The following is a 20494-nucleotide window of genomic DNA, read 5'->3' as shown; positions in this document are numbered from 1 at the left end:
AGAACTAAAAATCACTGTTGACGATACCTAGCTGACAAATGTAAACAGCTTCAAATACCTGGGGTGCATCGACTCGAGTGATGGGTCTCTGGACAAAGAAATTGACTTCAGGATCAGCAAGGCCAGCCAGGTTCTGACAAAGACCAGAGTGCTCATTCAACACCATATCAGCATCTCCACAAAGCTGAAAGTCTTAAGAGCTGTGATCATCCCTTCTCTTCTATATGGATGTGAGACCTAGACTCAGTACTGTTGTCACATCAAACAACTGGAGAAATTCCACATGCGCGCCATCCATTCCATCCTTGGCATTCATTAGTAACCTGGAGGTCTTGGGTCATGCAAAGTCCACCTGCATCAGAGCCCAGATGTGGTGGATGGGACACATCATCAGAATGGACGACCACTGTATGCCTCACCAGCTGCTCTCTAGTGAGACGGCAAGGTCATCCATGCAAGTGCTATAAAGACACTGTGAAGGAAACCCTATGCAACTGTGGCATCCATCCAAGAGAACTAGAAACTGTGGCTACTGACAGGTCCCTTTGGTGAGCCCTGTGTGATGAAGCCTATCCCAGTTTCGAGAACAGGCATTGCCAAAAACTGATGGAAGGCCATGAACAGTGTTGCAGAGCAGCAGCCACAGTTATTAAAACAACAGACTTCCAGTGCTCCCATTGTGCTGGACTTAGCACTTCCAGACTGGGACTGCAAAGTTACCTTCGTGTTCACAGAAGAACTGCACAACGTGTCTTCTTTAAACCAAAGGACAACCAATATGATATCACATTGATGAAATGCTTTGAGGCTGGTCATGACTAAGGTCATGGACCAACTGCAATTCATCTCTCATTACAATCACTCCACAGCAGATGCAATATCGCTGGCTCTCCTCTCAGCTCTGGATCACCTCGAAAACAGCAACCCATACCTATGGCTGCTCTTCATAGACTACAGCTCAGCCTTCAACACCATTATTCCCTCAGTCAAGAACCTCCAAACCCTGGGCCTCTGCAACCAACCCCTGCAACTGGATCCTTGACTTCCACATTGGATGACCACAGTCAGTACAAAATGGTAAAAACATCTCCTCCTTTTATCAACGCAAGTGCACCTCAAGGATCTGTGCTTAGCCCACTGCTCTACTCATTATACACTCATAACTGTATGGCCAGGAACAATTCCATCTACAAATTTGCCAATGACACCACAGATGTGTCGGCAGAATCACAAACAGCAATGAGGAAGTGTACAGGAGGGAGACAGAACAGCTCATTGAGTACCAACAACCTTGCGGTCAATGTTAGCAAAGCCAAGGAGATGATTGTGGACTTCAGGGGGAAGTCAGGAGAACACAAACCAGTCCTCATCGAGGGCTCAGTAGTGGAGAGGGCCAAGAACATCAAATTCCAGGGTGTCAACATCTCTGAAGATCTGTCCTGGAGCCTCCATGTCAGTGCAGTCATGAAGAAGACCTACCACTGGCTATACTTTGTGAAGTATTTGAAGAGATTTGGTATGTCACAGAAAACTCTCGAAAACTTGTACAGGTGTACCCATGGAGAACATTCTGGCTGGTTGCATCACTGTCTGGTACAGAGGTGTCAACAGTAAGGCAAGAAAAACTCCAGAGGGTTGTAAATTCGGACTGTGACAAGACGGGCCCCAGACTTCACTCCATCAAGGACATATACAAGAGTCAGTGTATTAAAAAAACAGCCTGTATCCTCAAAGACCCCCACCACCCAGGCCATGCCCTTTTACTCTGCTATCATTGGGGAAAAAGGTACAGGAGCTGCCATCAGATTCCTGAATGATCAATGATCCAAAGACACTGCCTTAGTTTGACTTTTTGTGCACTATTTTTGTTTATTGTTGGAAGGTGGTTTATATGAAGGTTGGCACCGTGATGCTGGTGTAAAAAAACAAATTTCATGAATTGTTCATGACCATAAATTCTGATTCTGATTTGATTTTGTATTTGAGACTCTGATGCCAACTTCAATGAATTCCCTATGCTGATGGGAGTCTGTAGGCTTTCTACTTGCCTGCTCTCAAGCATAATGAGAAAACTAAGAGTTTTTTAAAGGCTACCTCACAGTTTGAAGTTGTACTGTTGATACCCATTTAGTGGCAGCACAATTAATGGAGGAGCAGCTGCAGACAATACGGAAAAGAAACATACCCTTGGCTCCTTTCCTTGAAATATGAAAGTCAAGTCAAGTTTATTGCCATCTGACTGTACGAGTACAACCTGATGAAACAGCGTTCTCTGGTCGTCAATGCAAAACATGCAGAAACACAACCAGACAAACAATTCATATGCAGAACAAGTATTTCATCTAAACAAATAAATAAACAAACATTGTTTTGTACATATGAGATCTCAGATGGTGGGAATGTAATTTCCTTTCTGTCCCTGAGTCCAAATGCAGCCATAATGCTGAAAACTACGGTTAAATTATTTTCAAAATGCCAATGAACAATATTGCAAACTGACTTTAGATTTTTTTTGGAGTTGAAGAAAAAGCAAATTGGGTCATTTCACGAAGATTAACTCTAAAAGAGAACTGAAGTTGCTGCAATGATTCCCACAAGATCCGGATTTAGCAGAATAGATTGATAATAGCAGGGGTGTAAACTTGATTGCTTTTTTACTGAGCAAACTCAAGTATGAAGAGCTGAAGAGAACCTGTGTCCCTGTGAGTTCCTATGGGTTATAGCAGAAGGCATGCTTTTTTTTTGCAGTCTTTTAATTTTTAAAATAACTTGTTTTATTCTGTGGTTTTGGCTTTGTAAGTGAAAGGCCTGCAGCACCATTTTTCAATAAATAGTCTACAAACAACTGTCATGTATTTTCATTGTACTTTTGGCATTGTTGAAGCTGGGGAACATAAGTTTTTGCAGGAATGTTGAACTTCTCCAGCAGTGATATTGGAGAGTCAGCATTAAAAGTACTTGCCTGTTCAGGTTTAACACAGGTTAAATGAAGGGCAAAACTGTACTACTTAGCAATTTTGGTTCTATTAGGAATGTACAAATGCAGGTCAGAATATGATGCTTTCACCTCCCAGAAGAGCTGTTTTTCACATTAGTTGTCAGTGAAGTTATGTCGTAGTTTAGTGGACAGTGAAGAAAATTGCATAAAATTACAACAGGATCTGCATTAATTGGGAAAATGAGACAAGGAATGGCAGGTTGAGTAGGTCAACAATGTTACACATTCAGGAATTTGCCTATGAACTGGAAGTATTTTTCTTTCAAGGCCATGACCTTGTTCTGTCCACTTCAAGCTGAGCCAGGACAAAAATTGACTGTTTCCTGCTCACTTATATTTTGTGAACCTAGCACTGCAGTCCCATTCAACCATCAGTCACCACATCTTGACCTCTGTAAGCTATGAATATCAAATTCCTTCCTCTGTTCTCCATCCACCCACGTCACTCTATATCGCCATTGTGGTGGCCCTTTTTTTGCATCTTGCATACTTTCACTGATGAGGGTTTCCATCTGATTGCATAAATCAGAGCTAAAAGATCCTTGAGGTGAAACACGAAAGTCTGCAGATGTTGTGATTGTAGAAAAAACACAGAAATGCTGGAGGAACTTGGCAAATGTCAAACCATGCCTACTGCAGGAGAAATAGATATATAACTAATATTTCAGGCCTGAGCCCTTCTTTACAGATCATTGATGCTGGACTGACCAGCAGCCTGGACTAGAGTCAAATCATGTCTTTCTTGGTTTCTCTGGGCTGGGAGAAGTAGCTGATCTTAGTCCCTTGGCTCTCTTGGAGATCTGATGTCCCTTAAGGGTCATACTTTCTGGCAGGCAGTTGAAGATTGAAGGGCAAAATCCCCTACTTTTGAATTCCATCGATCTGCCATAAAGACTTTGATGGTTAAGGGGAACATATCTGATTAAATGGCTGTGATTCAGCTTTCCAGGTCAGAACAAACATTAATCACTCTGTTCTCATTAGTTAATCATTTAGTTAACACTTGAATATGGTGTGCATTTATGCAAGTACAAACATTTACATGAGTGAACATTTCACCATTTTCGCAGCCTCAATACAAGGGTTGCTTGGGAGTAATGTGAAGGCCTTAATTCCTCCCCGCGCAGCAGCTTGAAGCAATCACACATCACCTCCAGAATGTCAGCAGCAGGTTATTTTCACTGAAGCACACAGACATGAAATAATTTGAAAAGAAAATTGCCAATTACTGAGGAAAAGCAAAACTTCTATCACTGCCACCTTTTCTCTCGCACCAATTTGTTTTCCTTCAAAGTCTTCTCTTCAACTCTCAGCTGTTTGTAACTCTATCACTGCTGGTTCACCACACAATGAACCTAAATGACCATTAGTGGTGAGTCATTGGCACAGAGTGTTGTAAAGTTGACCCTGTTCTCTTCCCCCAGCCACTCTGTAGTAGATCAATCTCAGCTACTGGCTTCTCACTTTTAAAATTTGCCTCCTTCAACCCACTCAAAAAAAACACACATTTTTTCCCTTTGAGTCGCGATATGAATCATGACATAATTTTCTCATGGAGAATCTATTTGACTGTAGCCCCTTGTTATTTCCCTACAATTACTTTTTTTCTCAGCTCTCTGAGACCCTTAATTGACTCTTCATCCATTACTTAACCTCTCAGTATTTGATGGAATCCATCTTGTGATATTTGGGCGGCACTTGCTCATGGGTCAGTAGGACTTGTCACTGTGCTGTCTTGCTAAATTTTTTAAAAATGTGTAAATCTTGCTAACTTCCTTCATTTCCACCTCTAGTGTGGCTGAGTAGCCACTTAGGTCAGATTCTACTCTCTCATCTATCCATTTGTGGGTGGAGGTAATTCTTCACAGGTGTTCCTTCTCACTACATTCAGTCTCTGATTCTCACCACAACACCAGCACCCAATGATCAAATAAAATTGTCATATAAACAGTTGAATAACAATCTGTCCACTTCTAACTGCTCCTTCCTTAGAAATACCTGTCCATTTAATTGGAAAAGATCCCACAATACTATAATCAGATAGAGAAGCTGAGGACCTCTTTCAGTGTCCTGCTTAACATTTAGTTAATGTTGACATTTTTGTTTACTAAAAAAATCTGTGGGATGAGCTGAAAAATGCTTTGATATATCTTGAGGTCAAGAAAGCTGTTATATCAATGAAATTTTCTCCTATCATATTTATCCCTGTTGCAGTGATTGCATTTCAAAATGATCTGAAGATGACCCTGAGAAGGAGCCAAGGGCTATACACCATTCTTTTCATAACTGAACGAGAAGAATTACAGCTCCTGCCTTCCCTCTAGTGGGCAGAATAAGGCACTGAATTAGGTTTCACTTCAGTTTTTGCTTTATAATTTTGCCTCATGTTCCGTCAACCTCTTTGGGTTCCTTATTCTTGGAAAGGCCTGACCAATGCAGAGCTTAGCTGAAGACCTCTGATTCCCTCTCTCTATTGGACAATCATCACGTGGAAATGTACATGGAGACGTTAAGTTGTTCGGTATGGTTCAGTCCTGACAAATCATGGTCATAAACGTTCATAGCATGGAAACGGCCCCTTTGGCCCAACGTCCACGTGAACCAGACTGTCCACTCATGTCAGTCCCATTCTCCTTTGTTCAATTAAAAGAAGGCTTTGTTACCTATTCAGACACCTGAGAAGAACAAACTTATGAAGTTTATTTCCAGACAGTATTATTTTGGTACATTTGAAACTGTTAATATATTGGATGTTTCATCAGATCTCTAAGAGCACCAACTTGCCTTTCTATTATTGCATTTGGATCTTCTTTAAATACATAGCACACTTGAACCTCGACCAATGTCTCAAGTGGCACACTCTGACCTTTGCGCAAAGATGGCTTCATGCGGTCTCTCCTACATTTGTTCCTCTTATTGCTGCACTTGATCTCTCAATTTCCAAGGCCTGTTGTGTTTAAGAAAATTTTAAAAATTTATTCTAGCATGGGCAAGCACCTATTTTTATCTGTCCCCACATGCTCCAGGAAAGGTAATGGTGGTCATGTGTTCTCATTAGATCTACAAGGAATACAGTAATTCAATGCTCTGCAAAGTGGTTAATTCTAGTATTTGAGGAAATTGAGTCTACATTGATGAAGGTATGGTGCCATATATTCAAATCAACATTTTATGTGGTTTGGCATTTCCACTATAGTTCTTTACATATTATATTATATTTAGATAACCAGAAAATAACACAAGATTACAAAAAAAAACTAGGAGCACAAGTAGATCAGCTGGAACCTCAAGTCAACCCTGTCATTCAATCTGACACAATTCCCTTTTGCCCTTCATTTGCTGATCTTTCAAAAATATATGAACTCCTTTAAATATCTCCACTGATCTAGTTTTCACTACCTTCTCTGGTAAAGAATGCCAGAGATTTACTATACTGAGAAGAAATTCCTGCTCACGCGAGTCTTAAATGACTATCCCTTTTCTTGTAAATTTATCCCCTCTTTTGAGACTCCTTTACTAGAGGAATCATCTCCACATTTATCTTGAGCATCCTTGGGATCATAGAATTATTCCTCATTCTTCTAAAGATAAGAATCCAGATCTATATTTTTTTAGCGGTTCATTCCAGCTATTAACCAAGTGAATACCTTTAGGACTGGGTCAAATTTTAGTAAATTCTTCCTTAAATCAGTGAGCTAAAACTCGCCAGCATCATTCACTGTTAAACCAAGGGCACTCATAAATTGGAGGAGTAACACATAATATTCTATTTGGGCAATCTCCAACCGGATGGCATTAACATCGACTTCTCTGGTTTCTGTTAGCCCACTCCCCATTCTCCCTCTTTTCCTTGTCCCTCTCTCCTTTCCTCCAGCTCTCCACCTCCTTCCCTCTCCATTCACAGAGCCATTCTCCCTCCCCCTGTTTGGTGGTGTGCCTTCCTTCCCTTATCCAACTATGACCTCTTGCCTGTGGGCCTGTGCTCCTCCCCCTGCCTCTCCCTTTTTCGCCATTTTATTCAGATGCCTGCTGACATTTTTCTCATACCTTGATGAATAACTCAGACCTGAAATGTTGGCTATGTATCTTTATTTTTGCTACATAAAGTACGCTGTTTGACCTGCTGAGTCAGCGTGTTTTCACTTCAATCATGACATCTGCAGATTTTTGTGTTTTGCTCTCACCAACCTAATTTTGTGCAATTCTATATTTTTAAACTCCACGCTTCTTGCAAAATGGCCAATAAACCATTTACTTCTTTGTTAGTTGTTGAGCTTGAACACTGATGTTTTGTGAATATGAAATGCTTGGATTGTCCTGTTCACTCATTTACAGGGTATGTATTTGATGGACCCTTGGTCTATGTAGCCTATGAAGGTTGCACACAGTAGACACAACCCACTAGCAAATGAGGGAAAGGGAAATCGATCATTCACCATTTGGATAGATGTTTACTCAGCCCAAAAGTTTCCAGCTTGTCAAGGCGTGCTTTGCCTTAACACCAGGGACAGTCTTGTTATTTTACACTTGTTATTTTGGCTTTGTTGCATGATTGGTTCCACTAATTCACAGCAGTAAATTGGAAAAAGATGGCTCAGCTGTGGCCCAACTCAGGTGACGCAGCTGCTGCCAGCGCTTGTAAATGTCCAGTTCCTGCCTCTCAGAGGACCTGGTCTTCAAGCTTGAAGGAACAAGAAGGGAAGAGAGACTCTCTGTTTATCCTTTGGATGTTTAGAAATGTGGTGTTTGGTGCAGGGATTTGCTACTGTCAAAAAGGCTGTCAATTTTCAAATAACTTTTGAGAGAAAAGAAGCTTTTGGGGAAATTAAATACAAATGGAGAGATCTGGCAACTTGCTTATATCAGGCAGTAGTCACGACAATCCCAGGGAAAGACCATTCCAGCAGGCCTTGATTCACTGGGAATGGTATAATGCAGCCCATGACTTCATGTCCTTTTGGGATCCATGGTACAAACAGGTTCCCTCAGCTCTGCTCCTCTGTGTGATGGTCCATGTTAGGAATGCAAGTTTGTAGAATTGCAACTCCCTCTCTCATTAACATTGACCATTCGTAGGGCAAGCTTAACAAAAGGGTTCTGAAGCCAGCATGAGCATTGTTTCTACCAGATGCAGTGAATTCTGTAATACTGGATATTAGAGGGATGAGCTGTGATGACCTCAATAGTCCTTTTGGTTATTTAAATTATGTACCAATGCAAGGACAAGAATAATAGGAAATAGGGAAGAAACTATAAATAGTAGGCAGCTGATGCATCTCCAGGCTATGAATTTCTTTAATTTTACACTGAAAATAATACAATATTAACATGGAGTTACGTTCATCAGCTGCAAAATGAATTTGTAAAATAAGAAAACGGGAGCTAAAACAAGTGATCCAATGGGATTGGAATATTACCCAACCTTGTGTCTCACAGTACAGCTGTCAGCTGCTCAGTCTTCAACACTGATCAAGCAGCTAATCATTTTTTTATTTTACACCTTTTGACAAACTTGGAGACCAATCAACAGCAGTGGTGCAGATTTTGACAGACTGATATGAAATTAAACATTTAACTGGCATATCAGGCTTGTCAGAATGATTTTGTTGGATCAGTGAAGCTTGGCCAAGTGACAGCAATATCTCAGACTGGCAGACAGGGCCTCTTGGAAAATAACATGCAAAAATCAAATCAAACCATGCCAATAATTATTCTGATTTATTCACCTGTTTATTTTGCAGGTGTGTGAATCATCAATTTAGAACTACTGGCAGTTTTAATAAATTGTTCAGTTTGGATGGGTAGTGGGTTGGGGAGGCTGGGAGTTGGTTATCTGAGGTAAAGACCGAGTATTATTGGCCAGACCTTTTGCTGAGACTAACAGCCAGTGCTCTTCATGTAACAGGAATTGGCCTGCAAGTTTACTTTTTAATTATTTCCTCGAGGCTTGTCAGTTGCCTGCGATGTTGCACTTTAGCAGTTAACACAATTAGTCTCCCGTCACCTTTTGATATCGTTGCTGAGTATCCTTTGCCAGTATCTGTTTCTGCCTCAAGTGTCAGAAAGAGCAGATTTTAACGGTGAATGCATTTGTCATGTTATCTTGATTCTCAAATGGAATAATGCATATTCCTTTTCTACTGTTTAATTTTCCTGTATCCACACTTCAAGTTGCAAATAGTCCAGCATATGAATATTACTTGGTCATTATCATATTGCTATTCCAGATGGGTTGCTGCTCATAAATTAGTTCCCATTTCCATCTCATCAGAAGTGGCAAAAAATGTAAGATCGCTGAGGAAGAAAAAGGCTGCCTCTGAACCAAAGAGAACTACAGGGCTGCGGGGTCTGGTGATTACAGAAACGTGGCTCCAAGTCTCTATTCCAGTCTCAGCAATCCAGATGGATGGCCTTATTTCCCTCAGGGCCACAGAGATGCATTTGCTTCTGGCAAGACTCGTGGAGGGGAATGTGCATTTACATCAGTGAGAACTGGTGCACAAAGTCTCTGTTATAAAGACCTTAGAACCATAGAACATTACAATACTGAAACAGACCCCTTCAGTAGAACCACAGGATATTACAGAACAGAAAAAGGCCCCTTCTGTGCTGAACCATTTTTTTGCCTAGTCCTTCTGACCTGCACCCAGTCCATAGCCCTCCATATGTCTCCCATTCATGTACCTGTCCAAATGTTTCTTAAATGTAAAAATTGAGCCCATATTCATCACTTCAACTTCTGCTCAGCAAAGGTAGAGTACCAGAAGGTGAAATGCAGATTGTGGCAGTCTACGTTCTGCCTTTCACTAATGAGAATGAAGCATGAAGGGGCTTTATGGTGCCATCTGCAAAACCAAGATGTCCCACCCTCATAGCACCATGATTAAAGCTGGCGACTTCAACCTCATCAACCTGAAAAGTGTCTTACCACAGTTTCAACAGCATGTCAACTTTTCCACCAGAGAAAAGAACACCCTAGATTGGGTGTACACCAATGTCCCTGGTGTATACAAGGCTGCACCTCACCCCCATCTTGGTTACTCGGATCAAATATTCATCCTGCTAACCCTGACATACAGATTGCTGACAAAATAAACTTGGCCATTTCACAGGGAGGTCAGGACATGGTTTGGGGGTGGGGGGAAGGAAGGGGGTGGCCACAGCGGTGCTGCAAGACTGCTTTGAGACCACGGACTGTGTGATGATTAACTGCGGTACATCACTCGGCCAACAGGTGGCCTAAAGACATGGCATCCGGCCTAATGACATCCGGCCATCAGTTGGGCCCAAAGGGCCCATGGTATAAACCTGAGGTCCTGACCGTGTGCGTGTGCTCTCTCTCTCTCTCTCTCTCTCTCTCTCTCTCTCTCTCTCTGGTATCACTGCAAGCTCAGCTAGCAGCCAACTAGATCTTTATGTGAGTGGAATAAAGCTGTGTTGCCCCAACAGCATTGTGCCTGTGTTTTCCTATGGTGCAGCCTGCCACAGACTGGATCTGTTTCAGGGAGGCGGTCACCTACAATGGTCATGTAAACATCGGAGAAGTACACAAGCTCAATCACTGGCTACATGAGGACCGAGATCAAATGCTTCACAATCAGGGCTAACCAGTCCAGAGGACCATAAGAGCAATACAGAAGATCTCTAGGGTCTCCCTGTTCCCCCTGTTTAGTGGTACACCACCAGCCTACTGCAGGTGGCAACTTCTGTACCTGCAGGGACAAGGCAGCACCTGGCTGGCTGTCAATCACCCTCCGGGATATAAGCCAGATCCGGCCCTTCAAAGACAGTCTCAGGGCTTGCAACAGCATTCCTCACAGCCAGCTCTGTGGAAGTTTATGTGGAATAAAGCCTGTGGAACAGACTTTATGTTTGGTGTGTTTGCTTCTGTTCGATAGCACACCACACCCTGCTATTGATGTGATCTACCGGAATCATTGTCTGAAGAGGGAGTGCAAAATCATTGAGGTCCCCTTCCACCCCGCACACAGCATCTTTCAGCTGCTCCCATTGGGAAAAAGAGGGAGGGAATATCAGAGCCAGAACCACCAGGCTGAGAGAGTTTTTTTCCCATGGGCAGTGAGATTGCTCATACCAACCCACTGTGACTCTACTACTCTTTATTTATTGTATATATGTGCTGTATATGTATTGGTTATCTGTATGTGTGTTATGTCTAGTTGTATGTTTGCATGTTTTGCACCAAAGACTGGAGACTGTTGTTTCATTGGGCTGTACTTGTGCAGTTGGATGATAAATAAACTTGAAAATGCTGAAGTTACGAAAATCGCTTGAGCTAATAGTTCATTTACTCAGGACAAAGTTTTAAATAAACTGATCAGGAGAGATTATTGTGCATTACTTTGAGTACTGGGTTCTCTGCAGCAGGGGGAAGAGTGCTGTTTCATGCACTGGCTTGGGAAAGAAGCCGTTTGATCAGAGTCCCAAATTTTGTGTCAGACAAACTGAGAAAATGTGGTATTTGAGCAAATCACCAGTGGAAAGGTTAGTTGCCAAATTTGGTGTTTAGAGTATGAATAAGCCCAAAATGTAGCTTTCCAAAGGAACAAATGTTAGTAATTTTCCCAAAATGGAGATGGGATATCAGAAACAATAAAATTCTCCTTTATTCCACTGAAAATAAATTGCAGAAGAACTAGTTATTGTTTCAGATGCAGGTTCTCAACCAGAACTTGAATAGGATTATATATCCATGGCTCTAATATTTTGTCCTTTTCAGATTTGTCCTTAATTTATTTTGTGTGTAAACCGATTCCAAGTGATGACACACTGCCATCTGTTGATAATGACTAGTATTGCTAGAACAAGAAAAGCTGCAGGCTGTGCTAGTAGTACAGGTTCCGTTTGATTGCTGACTTCCAAAAATTAGAAAATAAACACAAATATCACATGGTAAAACCATACAGTACAGAGCAGGTTCTTCAGCCCAGACATCTGTACCAAAAATCAAACTAAACCCTCCACAACATTGTAATGAATGCAATTTTTACAGTTGCCGGTAATTAGAAATTCTGCCTAGACCACAGAAAAAAGATTCTCAGGGTTGTCATGTATGTATTCTGACCATAAACCTGAACTTTGAACTCTTGATCGTCATTGTTCAGCACTTCTTTGCTGCAAATGCTGTTTCCATTTCTCAGCCACGTACGCTTTGAACAAAACTTTCCCATCACATTCCCTTTAAAATTCTTTCCTCTCACCTTAAACCTATGCCATGTGTTTTTGATACCCTTATCATAGGAAAACTATTCTGACCGTCTACCCACTTCTAATTTTACGTACTCCCATCAGTTCACCTTCAGCCTCCTTCACTCCTCTCTCCACATAACTGAAAACCTCCATTCCAGGTAATATCCTGGCAAATATCCACTGCGTTATCCCCAGCCCAGGGAATTCTAGAGTGTAATTCTAAGTACGTCCCCACTTTATTTTGCCCTCTTTATGTATGCGGTAATTATAATAAGGAATGGCTGGGGAAAGAGGAAAGGCTTTCTTCAAACTTGCTGCTCCTTTGGCAAACTCTGTAAGTTTTGTTACTCGGTCTCTGTCCACATGAATTGTTAGGTAATCCTGTACATAAAATGAGAACAATGACTTAAAACAGTTCTGCTGAAAACTAAAATTGTCATTTCTGGAGGTGACAGAAGTGAGGGACTTAAGGTTGGGACAGAGATGGGTAGCATGGCAGAAATGGACGGGAGTGTGGTCATTGTAGGTGATGTACAGCATTTGCACAATACCAAGAGAATGACCATCTTGAGAGCTGCTGGCAAGATGCCAATGTGGTAAAACCGCAGAGTTTGGAATTGGGGCAAGGATAGTTTGGTGTGAAAACACAATGTTGGAGCAACTCAGCAGGTCAAACAGGGCCCTTTATAAAGCAAAGATAAAGATACATAAGCAATTTTTCGGGCTTGAGCCCTTCGTCAAGATACCTTCAATCACAGTGTTTGCAGAATTTTGGGTTTTACTCAAGGATAGTTTGGTCCCTATTCTCATGTGTCAGTAAAGAATACTGAAAGGGACATAGCAGCTATGGAATAGTCTTTTTTCAATTTTAAAATTAATAAAAAAATATTTACACCACAATTTAAAGCTGATTCTAGCCATTTAGACCCATGCCACCCAATTACACCCAAATTCACCTGCAACCCCGTACATTTTGGAAAGTGGGAGAAAACTGGAGTACTCAGGGGAAAACCCATGCAGACACAGGGAGAATGTACAAACTACCAGGTGGGGAGCATGGACGCTGCCATCTTGGGACTTGGAGACCTTGACTACTGCCACTGAACACTCAGCCAAACCAAGCACCCGAGGAGGTACTGCCCGGCCTGTAGCATGATTTGCTCAAACTGTAGGAGGAAGGGACACTACACCAAGGCATGCCATTCGAAGCCTCCCTCCAGCAATGCCACATGCAGTCTGCGATCCATGTCGCCATTATGGATCGACCCACTTCTGGCGTCACTTCTGACAGTCGAGAATCGAAAGGCGGGAACAGGAGAAAGATGACACAGGACAACATGGGGGTGGCCATCTTCAGGATCTCCATGACAGCCATCTTGGCAGCAGCTGTCTCAACACTACAGCTGTAGCGATTCCAACAATGGACTAACTCTGACCTCCACTGTTCTGGACCAGAACAGGCCACTCCAACTGGTGCGATCGATGATGGACATTGAGGTAAATGGTCACACCATGGGATGCCTCTTTGACATGGGGAGCACTGAGAGATTTATACAGCTGGGCACAGTCCAACACTATTCCATTGTAGTGTACCCAGGAAAGTATAAGGTAGCTCTAGTGCCCAAATCCCACTCCATGGAAAACAGCGGGTGCTGCACAGTGACCTTAACCGTAAGGGGCACGAAGTATAAAAACTTAAATCTGCTCGTGATGCCCCACCTCTGCACGCCAATCATACTGGGGCTGGATTTCAGTTCCAGCTTAAGAGTGTGCTGATGCAGTTTGATGGGCCCCATCCTCCACTCATGGTCAGAAACAATCAATTCTTGGATGGTCTGCCCATCTCTCCAAACACAGCCAATCAGACAATGGAATGGTATCCAGTGCACCCAATCTGTGGACTGGCCATGCTCTGGGTCCCTTCCCCCCTCCCTGTTCCAGAACCTTACCCCTAACTGCAAACCGGTCACCACAAAAAGTAAGTGATACAGCCCTGGGGAGAGAGAGTTTATAAAAGCTGAAGTGGGGCGACTACTAGTGGAGGGCATTATAGAGCCCAGTAACAACCCCTGGAGGGCACGTGTGGTGGTGGTTAAGAGTGGGGAGAAGCAGCCAGACCATCAGTAGGTTCACCTTATTGGACATCTATCCCCTCCCCTGCATAGCCAACATGGTGAATGAGATCACCCACTACTGGATCTTCTCCACCATTGATTTCAAGTCAGTGTATCACCAGATCCCCATCTGCTGGAGGACTGTTCATACATGGCATTCGAGGCCAACAGCTGTGTCTACCATTTCCTGCGGGTCCCATTCAGCTTTATGAATAGAGTGTCTGTGTTCCAAAGGGAGATAAACTGCATGGTGGATGACAATAAATTAAAAGCTCCAAGCCACATATCTGTATTTGGATAATGTCACCATCTGCGGCCATAACCAGGAGGAACACGAGGCGAACCTGCAGAAGTTCCTTGCCACCACTAAAGCCCCGACTTAACATACAACCAGAAAAAGTGCATTTTCCATACCTTATATGGACAAGGCCCAAACCATGGTTAAAAAGTACCACATTTTCCCCATTGGTGGAGTCCCGTGAGGCCTTCGAGGACATTAAGGATGAGATTGCCAAGGTGCCAATGCACGCCATTGATGAATCCATCCCTTTCCAAATGGAGAGCGATGACTCTAGTGTCGCCCTGGCTGCCACACTGAACCAAGCAGGAAGGCCTGTGGCATTCTTTTCCTGGACCCTCCAGGGCCCTGAGCTCAGGCACTCGGCCATCAAGAGGGAGGCACAGGCTATAGTGGAGGCTGTGCATCACTGGAGGCACTATTTGGCCAGCAGACAGTTCACCCTGCTGATGGACCAGAGATCCGTCGCACTTACGTTTAACAATAAACAGTAGGGGAAGATTAAAAATGTCAAATCATGAGGTGGAGATTTCAACTGTCCACCTACAATTATAAATCTTGTACTGGCCTTAGAAGCTCAATGAGCTTCTTGATGCCCTGTCTCAGGGCACAGGTAAATTGCCTCCAAGCCCTCCACGATAGCTTTTGCCACCTTGGAGTCACCAGGCTCTACCACTTTGTGAGGGCCCGCAACCTCCCCTATTCAGTAGAGGAGATTAGGGAGCTGACCCGTAACTGTTCAGTCTACTGGCCAGAGAAGGTCCATCTGATCAAGGCCACTCGCCTCTTTGAATGTCTTAATATGGACTTCAAGGGCCCACTCCCCTCCACATGTACTTCTAAATATCTTGGACAAGTACTCACGCTTCCCATTCACCATCCCCTGCCCACGATCATTAAAGCACTCCGCAACTTCTTTACCTTGTTCGGATACCCCATTTACATTCATAATGATTCAGGGTCCTCATTCATGAGTGAGGAGTTGCACCAATATTTCCTGACCAAGGGCATAGCTACAAGCAGAATCACCAGCTACAACCCTTTCAGGAATGGGCAGGTGGAAAGGGAGAATGGTACAATCTGGAAGGCACTCCTCTTGGCCCTCAAATCAAAAGGGATGCCCATCTCCTTTTGACAAGAGGTCCTTCCAAAGGCACTACATGCTACCAGGTCCCTACTTTGTACATCTACAAACGCCACCCCACATGAGAAACTGTTCTCCTTCCCTAGGAGGTTGGCCTCGGGAACCACGCTGCTGATCAGGCTGATGACCCCAGGGCTGGTGCTACTCTGCAGACATGCTAGGACCCACAAGGCAGACCTGCTGGTCAAGTAAGTGCACTTCCTGAATGCAAACCTGAAATATGCCAACATACAGTACACAATATCACAATGACACAATATCTATCCAGGATTTGGCTCAAGAAGGGGCCAAGGAGCAGATGTTCACCCAGAAGCCCTCGACAATGACCAGCTGGTCCCATGTATCGTCCAGACAAATGACCACTTGAGCCCACCACCACTACCCGTCAGGCCTCCATTCCCAACTCCCCTACAACCACAAACTGAACCAGCAACACCCCCACAACCACCCCACCCCCACCCCAGAACCTGTTCAGGCAACACAATTCAGCCCCCAGACATTCAGCCTGCCATACAAGTCACCATCCCACAGGAGCTGATATTGATGCAAATGGTGCTGTGGTGATCTCAGCAGTAGATAAAGCCACCGGACTGGCTGAATCTGAGAACTGCACAACCAGTAACGATGGGTGCTGTCCCACTTCTCCCACCAGACTCTATCTTAAAAGAAGGGGTGAATGTGGTGGAACATGGTAGTGCAGGTGTGACCTCACTCAACTGTATAGGCTGCCTCCACCCCCCCACCTCGACCCTGTAAGATTTCCAATAAAGGCTGATAGCCTAGTCTCCTCCCTCCATTCCAGCCTTTGATCTAGGCCAGCAGCATGTAGAGATGCACCTGATGTTTCAGGATATTAAAGCCTTTAATTACTCGCTTGTGGTTATTGATCACACTACATGCACCGGATTCAAACCCGGGTCACTGGTAATAGCATCACACTAACCATGCTGCCCAGTCTTGTTACTCAATTGATGCTTGATTACAATGATCAGCATGGAGACGTGGAATGAGAAATGTTACAGTACCATTTGGCCCATCAAATCCATGCCAGTGCATATTGGAACCACTCTTTCCCCTGAGTTCAGCAAATTATCCTCTCAAATTCCTACCTAATTTCCTTTTGGTGGCACTGATCAATGTTGTTGCTAAATGACTATCCATTATCTCACTGCAAAGGCCAGTGAGTTTGAGATCACCACTACCTGCACAGTGCACCATTTATCCTAAATTTTAATTCTGCTCTCTTGGCCATTCCCTCCTCTATTCCAATTGGTGATATGATACAACCAAAAAGGTCTAAATCTGAACTAATCTTAGTGAAGACTTACATCAAACAAGCCTCTATCATTGCTTCAACAGTTTCCTCAATCACTCTAGCAGCAGTGTTGTGCCTCACCTTCAACAAACCTCCTGCAGGAGTGGAACTAATATTTAGCATTAATGGGAAACTTGACCTTCAGCAATAAAGCTGAAGGAACAAGGTCATTGGAACGTCAATAGTGAAGTTGCACGATGCAGATAATGATTGTGCTTGACAAGCTCTGAGATTGAGCCCCAAGGCATCATTGACCTGGTCACTGGACCACAAAGGACCTCTGACAACCTGTCCCTGTTGCATCACAAAGATTCATGGTGTGACCCCAAAAAGTATCGAACCCACTCCATATCTTGGGTGCTATTCAAGAAAAGTAGAGATCGATGATAATTCATCAGCATTGGTCTTTAATCAGTTATAGATTAGGACCTGACACCGAGAAGGGTAGAGGGCATTCTGCTTTATTTTTCCAGTGCAATACAATTTCACACCCTCTGGTTCCTGTTTCAGAACTTGTAGCGCTGGTGTATCACCGGCAGAGGATCCATGCCAGCAATTGTCCCGGACACAATGACAAAGCCTGAATTTATGAATGGGTGTGTTTCATCAGGTATTCAAGTTATAAACGGTCCAGTACTTTAGATGAATATATCTTCAATTTAAGGTGCAGTACCGGGGGCGTGGCAAGATGGCGTAGGGAACAGACGTGCCTTCCAGACCTCTCCTGACTCTGATTTATTGTTTTGTCTTTAAGTGCCCGTTAAAGTTCTTTTAAAAGTTTATAAATAATAAGAGGTGCTGGATCAGTGCCTAGTGGTTTATATGGAAAAAAAAGGTAAAAGAAAACATCAACAGACTGTTAAAAAACTACATTTTCCGAAATTGTCTGGGCCTGCTTGTTTACAAGAAGCCAGGACTTAGCGTGGAATGGATCCAGAAGAAGACGTACAGAATTCGGCATTGAAACTCCGTTTTATACCGGTAAGGCTCTCTGAAGGTCGCATTCAGCAGCTTTCAGAACAAAGGGCTGGCCGGGTGCCAGTATTTCACACAACGACCACTGTGAGTGCTGTTACTGAGACTTTGACAGTTGAATCAGCTGGGGCGCCACCAGCTGGAGAGTTAAAGAGCTGTCATTCGACTGCTACAGTGGTGGCGCTGCAAAATGCATCTTCAATTACAACGGTTTTTCCAGACATCGATTCAGTGAAGATGATTAAAGAGATTTGGCTTAAAGATAATCCTGATCTTCAGTCTCCTGGCATTGCTGGGGGGACATTGAGAGGGATTTTTATATGAAGTCAAACTGCTAGAAAAGATACTAAATTAAGGGAAGAGACAGAAGATCCCGTGGTCTCTAAGGAACAGCAAGACCCCATTATGCCTGAATCTACTTTTCTGTTGAAATGTTTGTTAAGGATCTTGAAGATAAGATGTATTCTGTATTGAGTCACTTAGCTAATTTTGTGAACCCGTTTATTTCCAAGATTAATGCGATGGCGGAAGCCATTAATGGAGCTTTTAAGCTTGAAACCATTGAAAGATTTGAAATGTGTGATCAAGGTTTAGTCGATGTACAGGATCAACTGCAAGACGAAAATAGAATAATTGAAACATTGCAGATCCAAAATAAAAATTTAGCAAAAAAGGTTGATTATTTGGAGAATCAATCTAGACGGAACAACGTGAAAATTGTTGGTTTGCCAGAAGGCATGGAAGGACCAGATCCAAGAAAATTTTTTACTGAATGGATTCCACGAGTGTTAGGACAGGATAAATTCCCTGAAGGTTTAATACTGGAACGTGCTCATAGAGTTTTAAGAAGAAAATCTTTTTCAGGACAGAATCCAAGACCTGTTCTGATCCGTTGTTTAAACTATTGTGACAGAGAGACAATTTTACGTACAGCTATTAGGAATGCCCAGCAAAATAGATCTCCTTTGATGGTTCAGAATAATCCTGTTTTCTTCTATCAACATTTGAGTCAAGAAATTATGTTTCAACGACACGAATTTAATTCTGTGAAAGAACGGTTGTGGAAAAAAAGACATAAGGCAACATTCAGATATTCTGCGGTACTGAAGATTTTTCAGGATGGAAATCAGCCAAAGTTCTTTGACAATCCTAAAGAGGTTATGGACTTTGCTCAGTCTCTACCAATCATGCAGTTTCAGGAACGATGTAGTCCTTTAAGGTCTCCAAAGAGAGTAGAAATGTAAGGTGGAATCCAGATTTTTAAAAGAAATGGAAGCAATGGTGACCGAAGTGGTAACGTTGATTTAAAATAATAAATCTTTTTATCTTTTTTTTTGAGAAGAGTTTAAATAGTTTAAATAATGATGATAGTTTAATGAAATGGGAGTTGGGAGAGGGAACTGGGTGGGCACTAGTTTCCAGAAGTCATCAGCTACCTGTGAGTTATCTCACACCCAATATTTTGGGGGAGTTACCGCTTTGGGCGGTTTAAACAGGAGGAGGTAGTCATGACCTCCGACCTGTTTTTTTTTCTTTTTAATTTTTGGGTTACGAAGTGAAGGTTTTTTTTTTATAAATAAATAATTTTTTTTAACTCTTTTTGTTTTCTGATTGTAATTGAGAGGGAATTAGGAGGTTTTTTTTCTCTTTTTTGGGGTTTTTTTTTCTCTTTTTTCTTTCTTTTTTAAGAGGATGATGTCACAGAAGATAATAAGTCAAAAATTGAGGATGTTGAATTAGATGAAGAGGAAGATGAGGGGAAAGGTGATAAGAAGAAAAAGAAGAAAATCAAGTACAAATACATTGAGGGAGAAGAGTTTAATAAAATTAAGTTAATTTCGATAGAGAATTTTGAAGATGATATAAATGAAGAATATGGAGAATTTTATAAGAGCTTGAACTTTTTTTCTTTTTTATATAAGGGGAGGGGAAGAGAATAAAAAGTTTATCTGATTGTTTTTCTAAGGGATGTTTTTGTTCTCTCGATGAATTATAAAGGAAACTTGGTATTAATGGAAATTCTGTATTTATGTATTATTAATTATGATTTTTTGTATAACAGATATGTGGTTGATATATGATTTTAATATTTGAACTTAGTTTGAAAGTGGATTTCATTTGTTAAATACATGTATTATGTTTGATTTAAATATATGTTTAAGGGTATTATTTTAGTATTGATTTTTTTTATTGTTAGTAATTTTTTTGTTGTTAAGTTTTATCCTTTTTTTGTAAGTGGGGTTTTTTCTATTTTATTTACAACATTGTTAATTAATTCTTCACTCTTTATTTTGGGGGGAGGGTTGGACTAATTTTAAATTAGATGATTAATGTTGTGTTATAATTATTGGGGGGGTTAATTTGTGTAGTTTAATGATGTAGTATTCTAATTTTTATTATCTTATTTTTTATTATCTCTTTAAATGTAATTTTTATTTTA

General features: G+C 42.1%; 1 protein-coding gene across 1 annotated transcript in view; it reads right to left on the bottom strand.

Annotated features, from left to right (window-relative positions):
- Positions 1-5730: 5730 nt before the first annotated feature.
- Positions 5731-20494, bottom strand: part of LOC138738636 (uncharacterized) — a 58081-nt gene continuing 43317 nt past the window's right edge. The window contains exon 10 of the mRNA XM_069889228.1: positions 5731-5945. Within this exon, the coding sequence (XP_069745329.1) occupies positions 5932-5945 (14 nt within the window). The 3' untranslated portion in view covers positions 5731-5931. The remainder of the gene's footprint in view (positions 5946-20494) is intronic.

Source organism: Narcine bancroftii, chromosome 7 (genome assembly GCF_036971445.1).
Source record: "Narcine bancroftii isolate sNarBan1 chromosome 7, sNarBan1.hap1, whole genome shotgun sequence".
NCBI lineage: Eukaryota > Metazoa > Chordata > Chondrichthyes > Torpediniformes > Narcinidae > Narcine > Narcine bancroftii.
Note: the sequence above shows the minus strand (reverse complement) of the source record. Positions and strands in the feature narration are given on the sequence as shown.